The sequence below is a fragment of the Echinops telfairi genome, unplaced genomic scaffold, assembly GCF_000313985.2.
Source record: "Echinops telfairi isolate 266 unplaced genomic scaffold, ASM31398v2 ScPeMD7_5592;HRSCAF=6446, whole genome shotgun sequence".
In the NCBI taxonomy this organism is placed as follows: domain Eukaryota; kingdom Metazoa; phylum Chordata; class Mammalia; order Afrosoricida; family Tenrecidae; genus Echinops; species Echinops telfairi.
This window is the reverse complement of record NW_022109491.1, coordinates 27,538,922-27,551,209: the sequence shown is the minus strand read 5'-3', so window position 1 is coordinate 27,551,209 and position 12,288 is coordinate 27,538,922. Positions and strand designations below refer to the sequence as shown.

General features: G+C 50.7%; 1 protein-coding gene across 1 annotated transcript in view; it reads right to left on the bottom strand.

The window, feature by feature from the left end:
• The window catches only part of STK35 (serine/threonine kinase 35), a gene marked incomplete at its 5' end in the record, with an annotated part of 35,547 nt that overhangs the window by 18,411 nt on the left and 4,848 nt on the right, over positions 1–12,288 (bottom strand). The window contains one exon of the mRNA XM_004698189.3: positions 4,419–5,168. Within this exon, the coding sequence (XP_004698246.3) occupies positions 4,456–5,168 (713 nt within the window). The remainder of the gene's footprint in view (positions 1–4,418; positions 5,169–12,288) is intronic.

The window sequence follows — 12,288 nt, the reverse complement described above, 5'->3', positions numbered from 1 at the left end:
GGATGCAGCTGCCCTCATTGCACAGCTCCCGCCCTGGTGACATGTGGGTGGGGGCATCGGGGAAGGCGGTGGGAGCCCCTGGGAATCTAACACAGCACAAAGGAAGGGCAGAGGCCTATCCTTAAGTCATCTTTAAAACTGGGAGGGGGTAGGGAAGGATGACCAGAGATTAAGCTGGGTTGGAACACAGCTTTCCTTTAAAGAGAAAAGCCATTTGAGGATGCTCTGAGGCCAGGTGACTCAAGACCACGCTCTACAGAGGGACTGGAAGGGGCGGTGACACTTCCACCTCAGGTCAGAGGACCCATCTAAACATGGCTCTGGCCTTACCCAAGCCATGGTATTTCCAATTGCCTCATGTGCATGTAAGTGCTGGACACTGACTGAGGAAGACCGAAAGACTATCAAAGCATTTGAATCATGGTGCTACTGCAGAACACACAAAGTACCAGGGACTGTCTTTGAAGACGTACAGCCACAATGCTCCTTAGAGGTCAGGATGGCAAGAGCTCAGCTCAGGTACTTTGGACATTCTATGTGAGACCAGTACCTGGAGAAGGCCATCATGCTTGGTAAAGTAGAGGGCAGCAAAGATGGCAAAGGCCTTTGACAAAATGGACTGACACACTGGTTGTGAAGAGGGCGTAGGACCAGGCAGGGTTTCACTGGGTTGTACACAGCGAGCTGGGAACTGACCGGAGAAAACCATACTCATGAAGAGACTAACAAACACGGCCCTGCACGGACTTCAGCTCGTTTAGACGGGGCACTGAGACTGAGCCTCTCCCAATCACTGCAGCAAGATAAACAGGGGTCACAAAACGGAGCCACCAGAGGCGAAAGCTGCCTCAAGTCACACAGCCAGGAAACCTCCAAAGCGGGCCTCGGACCTGGACTGTTGGTCCCAGGACCACACCTTCTAGGCCATGAGCTCCCCTGGGGAAGCCAAGGTTTCCAACCTACGTCTCCTTCCACTTTTACCTCACACACAAAATCACGCAGCCCGACTTCAACCTGACGCGGACGCCCACCCTCGCAGGGTTTTGAGTTATCAAATTGATACATGTGCATTTACTACACACAAGGCTCTAAGCCAGTGGTTCTCAACCTGTGGGTCTTGACCCCTCTTTCACAGGGGTCGCCCAATTCATAACAGTAGCAAAATGACAGTGATGAAGTAGCAACAACAATGTTATGGTTGGGGGTCACCACATGAGAACCTGTATTAAAGGGTCGCACCATGAGGAAAGTGGAGACCCACTGCTCTAAAGCCCTACTGCTCCCCTGAACTCCATGCTCTTACAAGTGCCTACGCTGTCTGGAATTCAGATGCTCTATTTCAGATGGATGAAAACCTCCTAGCCTTCTCTAGCCAATCTCATTCCCCGCAATGGCTCCCCATCTCATTAATGACAACGCCATCCTTCCAAGTACTTAAAGCAGAAACCTTAGGGTCATCCTTGACAACTTTCTTGCTTCCCCCTTACTTCTGGCCGGAAGTCCTGTTGGCTCTGACTTCAAAACACACACAAATGCAATCATCAATCCCATCCCCAGCCACCATGATCTCATCTGGATTAGTACAGTAGCCTCCCATCTTATCCCCACTGCCACCCTTGGCTAAAAATAGTGTGCTTGTAACACAGCTGTCAAGGTCATCCTTTCAAAGGCTTAGGCATCACACAATGGAAAACAATGGCTTCCCCTCACACCCAAGCATAAAAGCTAAAATCCTCTACCATACTGACCAGTTTTTATCCTGCACTTGCTCTTCCCTTGATCCCTCTGCTCCAGCCTCCAGGTCAACAAGCGGCTTATTGTGTGCAGGATGGTCTTTCTCCAGAAACTGACTTGCCCCGCCCTGTCATTGTTCACCTACTTCCCAGCATTCTGATAGCCTTTAGCTTGGCAAACACTCTCCCAAAACATATGCTGAATAAATGGAATCAGTCTCTCCATCTAAGATGCTTGATGGGGGTGGGGAGATTGGTCAATGGTCCCCTCAATCCAAGGCAGATACAAGTCTTACCCCAGCGGTTTGAAGCCTTTGACGCCACAGGTCTCGGCTCCGTCCTACAGCCCTGGGCACAGGCTGCACAAGTGGCCCCAAGAGCCAAGGCTAGATAAGGTATGGTGGTTAAGGAGGCCTCCGCTGACCAGAGGGACCACCCACAGTGATGTCGCTGCCAGAACTACAAACGATGGAACCAAACAGCTGGGATCACTTACCAGTGACCAAGTTCCTAATCTTTTCTCCTCTTTTTTCAAGGCCACCCCATTTCTCCTAAAGGAACCACTCCATTTGCCTAAAACTTTACCCTGTACAGTGGCAGATTCCAGGGCAGCGGTCCAGATGAGCGCCCTGATCCCCTTTAGTTGTGACAGCCTCCGAATCCTGGCTCACATTCAGGTCCCTCTTCCCACTCCATGGCACACTCAGACTTGAGCTCTTTCCTAAGTTGGAGGGACGGGATGGAAATGGGAGGTACAGGCCAAGCATCTGAGCCCACTGGTTTGGTCTTCAACACAGTACTGCCCTCGAAGGGTATTCACTGGGTAGGAAGGACAAGTTGGCCTGGCACCAAAAAAGGTCCTCAGTAAATGTTTGCAGAACGGAAATTCAACTTGGTGACTCAGGCACTAACTCTGCCCCGAGCATATGAGCTCCACTCTGAACGGACTCCAACCAGAACTGAGGGCACCTGGCCGAGAGCACCGAGGGAAGGTGCCTTCGGGATCACCTCATCTCGACTTCAGCTTACTGCCAGTTTGCTGTATGCTCAAAGGAGCCCTGGTGGAGTAGACACCAGTCTGTCAACTGCACAATCACAGGTTCAAACCCACCTGCTACTGTGCTTGCCTTACCTCTTGGGAATCAGACTCAGAGACAGACAGTGGGTTTGGGTTTTTTAAGATGGGGGATATGTGGAGGGGGAAACGTGGATACGATATATCTGACCTTAAATTAGTAGGATCTGTGAAAAACACTTAACTCCTTGCAGTTGTAAAGATGAAGCAACATGGTATGGGTGAAAATAAGTAGCATATTCAGTGGTCGGGGAGCCCTGGTGGCATAGTGGTCGCTTTGGGTTTCATGCCGCAAGGTCTGCAGTTTGAAACCACCAGCTGCTTCTTGAAAGACAGGGATGTCTACCCCCATAAACCTTACAGTCCTAGAAACTCTCGGGGTAGTTCCAGCCTGCCCTATTGGGGCACCCGGCGCAGTCGACTCAACGGCAATGAGTCTGACTTTTTTAAATACAGTGGTTAAGGCTCTTTCCCCCTTGTCCATAAAATAAGACCGGGGAAGCAATTTAGATCTCACCGACAGACCAGCCCACAGTATTCATCCTCAGCCTCTGAAAAATTAATTTCCCTCAGTACTTCTTCATCATCAAAGAACTACGATAAGTACAGATTAACATTGGTCTTCGCAGCTGAACTGCTGGATGGGGAAAGTTCCTGCTTTTGCTCATCCTAGAGCAGGGTCCTCAAACTTTTTAAACCGGGAGCCACTTCACTGTTCCTCAGACCCGTTGGAGGGCCGGACTATAGTTTTACAAAAAACTATGAACAAATTCCTATGCACACTGCACATATCTTATTTTGAAGTAAACAAACAAACGGGGCAGAAACACCCGGTGGGCCAGATAAATGTCCTCAGCAGGCTGCATGTGGCCCACGGGCCATAGTTTGAGGATACCTGTCTTAGAGCCTAGCACAAATGAAATAAATAACACACACCCCCGGCCCCATAAAAGAAAAAGAACTATTAAACATGCACTCATCTCTACACTTAGCCATGTGAAAATGCACTACTACATCGATTAAAATCTACTATCAAAATGTTATCATAAAATAGAAGTACGGTTATATGAATGCATGTAGTACGCGTATGGAATATCACACAATCATCACAGGCCACACTTTCAAAGAAATGATGGGGGGGCGGGGGGCGGCAGCAGCAGTGCTTGGATTAGTGTGGAGTGAAAAGAGGAAGCAACAAAGCTGCACTTATCACTAAGCACCACCTGAAGCAGGAAGAACAGGGGTGTGAGCAGGGATAGGCTTTCGAGGAACCATTGCCTCTACCTCTTCTGCACATTTTCCACGGTGGCATCTGGTACTTGAGCAGCAAGTGCTGCTCACAAACCTTAAAAGAGACACAGCTCAAAGGCACTCTCCTCTCAGATTGTCAAATTTTCTCCAGTCACCCCAAAGAGCTCCCTCGTTGAGAGGTCCCAAGCAGGGGACATGCGGGATCTCTGCTAGCAAGCACGGAGCTCTCCTCAACTGTGCGTGTGTCCCCTCTACATACCCCTCAACCCGCCCCCCACCCCCAACTCCATGAGGCCCAGATCAGGGCCCAGGATGCAGAGCCCCATGAGGGCACACACAGAATAAACAGCAGTACTCACCTAGTTTAAAAACACCCAAGATGCTTTGCCCTGAATTTTAAGCAGCACACGTGACCCGGTCCATTCTGGTTTCAAGTTCAAAGGCATCAGGCCGGTCCTGTGGGTTAGCAGCTAACATGTCTTTCAGGAGCTGCTTGATCCCCTCCGACATGGAAGTCCTGCGTTTCTGGGGGATGTGCAGCTCCATCTTTGGGTTTTCTAGCAGCGCCTCACCAACCGGGACGATCTCAGTCCCTTGCTTGATGTAGGTCCCCAGGAGCTCCTTCTTGGTCTCAGAGTCAATGAAAGTGATCCGCTCGATCATTGCCCAGATGATAATGCCCAGGGCAAAGATGTCAGCCTTGGCCGTGTAGTGTCCTTCCCAGACTTCTGGGGCCATGTAGAAGTCCGAGCCACAAGCCGAGGACAGCCAGTACTTATTCACATTCACATTTTTGTTGTCTTGATTGCCCTCTTTGCCTCGTGGGGCCAGCCCCGCACAGACCTTGCTCAGCCCAAAGTCAGCCACCTTGAGGACAGGGGAGCCGGAGCGTTCAGTGATGAGGATGTTGTCTGGCTTGAGGTCCCTGTGCACGATGTGGTTTTTGTGCAAGAAGGCAATGGCGCTCGTGAGCTGTAGCATGAAGCTTTTGTTGGTGGCGGGGTCTGGCCTCCGAGACAGGACATACTGGTTCAGGTCGCCACCTTCACAGAACTCCATGACGAACCAGAGATAGCAGGACTCCTCAGCATAGCCCAGGATCCTCTCCCCTAAATCAGAGAAGACAGGAAAGTGTGTGAACTAGGCCAGCGCATGCCGCCTGGAGGCTAACGGAATGCAGCCAAGTCAAGTGAGAGTGGCAGGGTGGCCCCCGGCACCACCCGCATGGACCCAACCTACACATCTAGGCCCGCCACGTCCGCCCACACAGGACGTTAAGAAGAGACAAACAGTAGGGGCTGGTGACAAGCATGAGAGGCCTGGGTGAGAATCTGGTTTCACTGGGGTATTGCTCCGCTTCTGCACCTGAAAATGGGCTTGTGGAAAACTAAATGAACACAACAATTGACCTTGATGGGCTGTGCTCAGGCTTCCCACCACTTACTGTCTGCTGACAGGCGGCTTCACAGCACCGACACCTCCTGGGCTGCAGGGACGATTGAGACCGGGCATCTCACCCAGGGAGGCCATGGCCGCCAAGCACCGTTCAGATGCTATGTGACTCGTGTTGCTCACTGTTACCCCAAGCCAGGTAAAAGATCTTCCCTGCCTTTCCTGACCTGTAAACGCTGCTTGTTAATGCACCGAGAACAGCATTTTGCCTACTTCTGTGGCACACGCCCATCTATCAGTATTTTTCGCCGAGCACTAGATAGGTGCACAACACCTGTCTCTCGAAGCTTTGTTTCAAGGAGATAACAGGTATCTATCTACAACAGAGTCCCTCAGAAGTTGACATGCAATTGACTGGCTGTACATCTGGCATCAAGGGAAATTCTACCAGCAGTGAAGGGAGAGCAGGAGTCGCTATAGCTGCAGGAGCCCAAAGAGGCAGTACTTCAAAAGCACCCTTTGACGGACTAGAAGTGGATCGGCAGGGAGGGGATTCTAAGGTGGACGATGGAATGGAAATGGATCAACCAAACCCACTGCCATCGAGTCCATCTGACTCACAGTGACCCAGTAAGGCAAAGTTGGCTGAACTGCCCCGTGGGTTTCTATGGAAGCAGACTGCCACTTTCTCTCAAGGAAGTGGCTGGGGTTAGCCGCTGGTTAACCTTGCAGCTAGCACCCCAGCATTGCAACCACAGCACCACCTGGAAATGGAACAGGGAGGGGTAAATAGGAGGTCCCATGGGAACAATGGAGCCCTGAGAAGGAGTTATGAGGTAGAATCAACTTATACAGGCTTGTAACTCCAGGTCTACGTTTTCCAAAACCAGAGACATCAAATAAAGCTGTGACTGGCACTCGCAATTAAGTCCCAATCCTCCATCCAGCACACTGAGCCCTTGCCCAGGAGTTATTTGCTAAGGTAAGCATAGACAGGCAGGTGACTGATCCTGCTGTGGAGGAGGGTGGACCTGCAAGCACCAGGACTTGCCTTGGGTGGGCAAATGGATTATTCCTGAGCCAAAGCCAGAGGACAAGTCTCTTGACTCCCAGGATGATGCCTCCAGCCTCCCTCCTCCCACACGCCAGGACTGAACCTCCTGCTAGAGATGCTGACAAATGGTTTCTCTCCCTGACCATTTACTATATCATTACAGAGGGACCAGCGATCAAGATGCCACTTCAAATGAACCTGCAACTGCCACAGGACACAGCCTCTCAAAGCCAGTGGTGTGGGAATTGCAGTAGCGCCAAGATGGATGGACAGACAGGGAGGAAAGCTTTGGGTTTCTGACCGCTGATCGGACAGGCCTCACTTCCCTGCAATTATATAATTTGTTTGCTGCTGTGACTCACAATCAACATAATACAGGTAGAACCAGTTTAGGGCAGATGGGTTCTTAAAATCAGTCCTCTTTCTAGGTCAATGGCTCACAGTGGGCTGGGGTGCTCTGCCGGAAAGGCTCTAAACAAAATGAGGCTGCAGTCAGAAGCCTCCGTGGAGTCAAGACTCATGGAAGGGAAAGCAAGAAACGCTTCCTGGCGGCAGCACCAGAAAGGAAAAGATTAAAAAGCCATCAAGTTCCTTCTGCAAACGCCTCACCAAGACAACACTGCAACTTTTGCTGCGAGGGTAAAGGGTGGAGAGCTACGGCTTTATAGACAAAGTTGGTGACTATGGCAACTGAAGAAATAGGAAAACAAGTCTGCAAAACATTCTGTGTACTCCCAGCTGGGAAAGAGAGAAGGATACAAATTCGCCTGTGTGTGTGTATGGGGAGGAGGGGATGGGACTAGGCAGGACGCGAGTCCTAGGGCTGGAGAAGTGAGTAAGCTCAGGAGATGCTGAGGGAGGGGCTGTTGCTCCAGGGAACAGTGGGCAGGAAGAAGCATGTACTTCGGCACAGACACGGCATCAGTGAGCATGACAGAATGGAAAACTGAGGAATGCAGTGGCCTGTCCGAGACAGGCATGTTTCTGTGCACAGTCCACGGTTTGGGCCTTGTTTCCTCAAATCAACTTCCAGAGAACCCGGAACATGTGTTTTCATGGAAATCATGATAGTCTGGCTTGGATCCCCTGGTTTTTGGTTTCTATTTAACCACGAGAAGCACTGGCAACACCTCCCCAGGCACTGTGTTCAAGGGTGGGAAGGAGGAATTACCCAAGGTCTATGGCATCAGTGGCTGGGGGTGGGGGTAGCCGCCAAGTCTGTCTAATGGACAATGGGATCTTGGTTCACACAGGCCGTTTGAGAAGAGAGGTGGGCCCACCTTCAGGTTAGTTTTACTACCTTTCCTTCAAAGCCTGATAGTCAGGAGGCCACGGAGTAAGTTCTGAACCTCCCAATGCAACAGCAGTCCACAACGTGTTTTTAGAAAGTGCTGTGGGTGGGGGGAGCCACACAGGATCAAGGAAGGGTGTCAAGTCCTACTAAGAAACAAACAGTGAAGTAGCCCATAGAAGGTGGCCTGCTTTCTTCAGAGACGATGCCAGTCAGCCTCAGCAGGAGGACGGATGAGAGGCGGCAGGTAGTATTCTCCTCCTCTTACCAGAGGCAACTGCAACCCAGAAGGCTGTGTGTGGCCCAGGAGCCAGGTCTCCACTCCGTGGACAAGAGCTCCTGCGCTCCACTGCTGCCTCTCAGCACCACCAGCTGAATTCAACACCGGAACAATCTGTTTCCCACCCCGACACCAGCTCCCCGTGAGCAGCCTCTAGGGTAGGTCCCACGGGATTTAATGTTCGTCACGTGCCCCCAACATAACATGCAGATTGTGTGTGTTTTAAGTAGAGGACTATGTTTTTACTTCAGCGTGCCTGGGATAACAGCATGAACACAATCACTCTTAGAAAACAATTTGGTGGTTAAGTATGCCAAGTCTTAAATGCCCAGTGCATTAGACACAGGGATCCCATTCTAGCTATTCTAAGTGAAGCGCGTACACACAAAAATCCCAAACCACCACCACCACCACCACTTCCCCAAAGAGCAGACCAAACACCAAACACACCCAGAGCTGGTTTTCCACACAGTGCAGTAAGAATGACCAGCTGGAAACAAGAAAGAAGAGGGCTCTTGGTGCAGTGGGTTTAGTATAAAACTGCCAACCAGCAGATGGGGTTCAAACCCACCAACTGCTCCATGGGAGAAAGATGAGGCTGCCTGCTTCCTAAAAACTCCAGTCTTGGAAATCCTACTTTGCCATGTAGGGTCACTATGACCGACTTGACAGCACTGGGCACACAACAACAATGTACTTAAACAGAAAACCAACGAAGTTACATACCATGTCATAAGCATATAAAGGTGAACTGAGAATAAAATGAATATAAAATTACGCAGTTAAAGATTAGAAGAAAATCCCAAAAAAAGAAAGTCGAATAAGGTTCTGACTACAGTCATTCTTTTGCGATAAAGACGGTTCTCTACTCCTGTAAAGAATTAGTCGCGGAGACTCACATGGGCAGTGCTACCGTGTTCTAGAGGGTCGCCGAGTCTGCATCAACTCAATGTTTGGATCATAGCCATTCTTCTTTTTTTAATAGTTACTTAAAAAAAATCATTGTATTGGGGGCTCTAACAGCTCTTATCACAATCCATATATACATCCGTTTTGTCATGCACTTTTGTACATACGCTACCATCATTATTTTCAAAATATTTTCTTTCTAGCCATTGTTGTTTTAAAGACATTTTCTGTAACGAGATGGCTCAGCTGAAGGTCAGTCCCGACTGTAAAAAGACCAAAGATCCACTGGGCATGTCTCCCCTCCCCAGGGAAGGACGAAGACACAAGCTAAGCACCTCACCCCAGAGAGCGGACAGTGGTCCTGGGCCGGATGACGTTACTAAGGAGACCGGGTCTAGTGTTCATACCACAAGATGATATTCCTGGCACTTCATGAGGCAAGTCAAATACCACAGTGCACTAGAAACTCAGCCTGTCACAGTAAGAAGACACTGTCCTACAGAGGTCAAGCGGCCAGTCCCGGACCTGCAGATCTAGTAGAGAGGACAAGGACTGTGAAGACAGACGGGCTTGGGACTGCCATCACCTCCATTCTCCCACTTACATGTCTAGGTGACCCCGGGCAAACTTCAGCGTAAATCGGCTTCACTGTTCACAGATCGGGGACACGGGCATCCCTGTGCTGTTGGAAGAACTCACGTGGACCAACAGACGACGACTGGGAGTTCACAACGTTAATGTCCCTGGACACCCCTGGCAGATGGCCAATAGGGTCACCACAGCGTGTCAGGAATGTGGGAATTGGCGAGAGCATCGGGATGTAAGTCTAGACTCTGACCCTTTGTTAAGTGTGGCACTCGACAAGCTACTTGACCCTCATGGAGCTTGATTTTCTGCTAGGGCCGTGTCGCAGCCAAACAGCACTCCGACTCCACAGCGCAGAGGATGGGATGAGGCTGCATGTGGAAATACCGGGAAAGGGCAGCTGCTACAAGCTGGAAACACCAGAGCAAAATGCAGATGCTGTAGCCGGCCCGAAACCGGGAGGCCCACGGCAGACCCAGCTCAGTGTGCGCATTCCATATGGACAGGACGCTGCCAGTCCTAAGCCCTACCTCTTCCCAGGATCTATCCCGACTCGGCCCATTAGACCTGATGCTCACTGTGGGGTGAAACCAAGTCGCGCTGGACTCCCACACAGCAGGTGCTCAAAGACTGGGCCAAATGAACGAATCAGTAAGAAGTCAGGGACTGAAACGATTCTTTAAAAAAACAACAAGGAAAGTTCTAGTAGCAGAGTATGTAGAACAGGTAGATTTAGGACAACTGTGAACAATGAGGTAACAGGAGTTTGAGTCACAATGCAGGTCCTAAACCCGTAAGAATGTTACAAAGGTGGCGCGTGAAATGAACAAGCATGCTGTCCTACTAGGACTAGAAAGCTACCTGTCTCAGGAGTTTCCACACCCCAAGCCTTACCCAGTGCAACCCCAATTAACCAAAGCTCTCAATTAAGGATGGGCTGCTTCTCTCTCCTGGGGCTGGCACCTCAAATCCTCAATGTGCATGAAGGAAGGCAGTCACTGGAAAGAGGCAGCCTCACGGTAGCCAGAAAACATTGGAACGGAGGTGCAGGATCCCACCTTGGAGGGCCGGGAAAAGTGTCAGCAGAGATACTAAATGATTCCTGTACACTTAGCAGGTAAGAGTTTAGGAGCCCTGGTGGAGGACTGGTTACACGTTCCCCGACAGGGCAGCAGTTCCAGTCCTGGTCCAGTCCTGGAACGGGAGGCTCTCTCCTCCCTGAGTTCCAGTCCTGGAAACCCCGGGGGACAGTTAGTTCCACCCTGCCCTATAGTGTCACTCAGTGAGTTTTGGTTTGAGTCAGTGTCTGAACTGACTTTACCATCTCCCCTCAGCCCTCCTGGCCCTCTGGAGTTTTATCAATCCCGAGTGAAACAGGAATATGACTAGGCCCATTTTGCAACCAGGAAAAACACAACCCCAGAAGGAAAGCCTCCAGTCCCAACAGCTCAGAGCAGAGACTCGAGTAAGGTATGCTTGGGCTTGCATCCTGGTATGTGCCTAGCTGTTTCACAGCGGGCCATGCTGTTAACCTCAGCAGCGTCAGTTACCTCAGCGACAAAGATAATTACGGTACTAATTTCACAAGGTGCTTGTGAGACTGACTTAGTTAATAGGAATAAAGCCTTTATTGGCATATAGCCATCAGCAAGTTTTAGCTCTTATTAACAGGGTGAGCCTGGGGCTTTGGCCTCCAGGTCCACTTGTCATTAGTTTACAGGGCCATGGGGTCACCGTGCCACTTATTGGCATCATCCGGTGCCCCTAACTCTTTCTCAGGGGCTTTCTCTAAACTCCCAGGCCCCAGCCTACAGCAAAGAATTCCGAGTTGCTTTCTAGGTACCCAGACAGGGAGGTGGCCCTGTGCTGCCTCAGACCCCGAGGTTTCCCAGGGCACTCAAGCCTGGAGGGGTTTGCCATCCTGGCCTCCCTCCCCGGCATGCCTGCTCTCTCCCAGTGCACCAAAGCCAACTCAGTGGAGCCTAGCTCCCCTCGGTGGCTCCCCAAAGCCCTCCCAGGTGGCGGTCGATTGCTTCCTCATGCCTCTAACTACTGGGCTCGCAGAGAGAACCCTCTGCCACTCTCTAGGAAACCCGCCACGTGTGGCTTTGCATTGGGACCGTCTGCATACCTCTCGGGAAGCTGCCACACCACCTTTCAGAGTGCCTGGCACACAGCAGCCACCTCCCATCTGAAGTACCATGCGGCCTGGTCCCCACCCAACTCAAGCCACCTGCAGGCATCTCAGGACAGTTTAACATCGACTAGGCAGAACGGAACCAGGATCTGGCCCAGCAGTGATAAGCTAAGCTCCCGGCTCTTCCAAATGTCCATTTATTTTAGGAGCCTTGCTAAGTGCTCCAATTTTCCCCGTCCTCTTCATTTGTAAGGATCAACGTGTAACTTCTGAGCTTGACCCTCTGCTCAGGCTTGTCTGCTGGCTCCTCTGGCACGTCAGAACAGGGTCCTTTTGCCATGGACACTGGGTAACAGCAAGCTGTCTATGCCTTAACCTGTCACTATATGACTAAACGTTTTTAAAAGGTAAGAACTCGCCCAAACCAACCAAATCATTTTTTAGGACTGCTGAGCTGGATTTAAAAAGCCTGGGTGGCTGGTTTGGGTGTTGTCTAACTCGTTTGGAGCGAGACCTGTACTTTTCCTGATCTTCAGCTTCTTCTGTGTAACGGAAGGTCACATCAGAAATCTAAGGCCCCC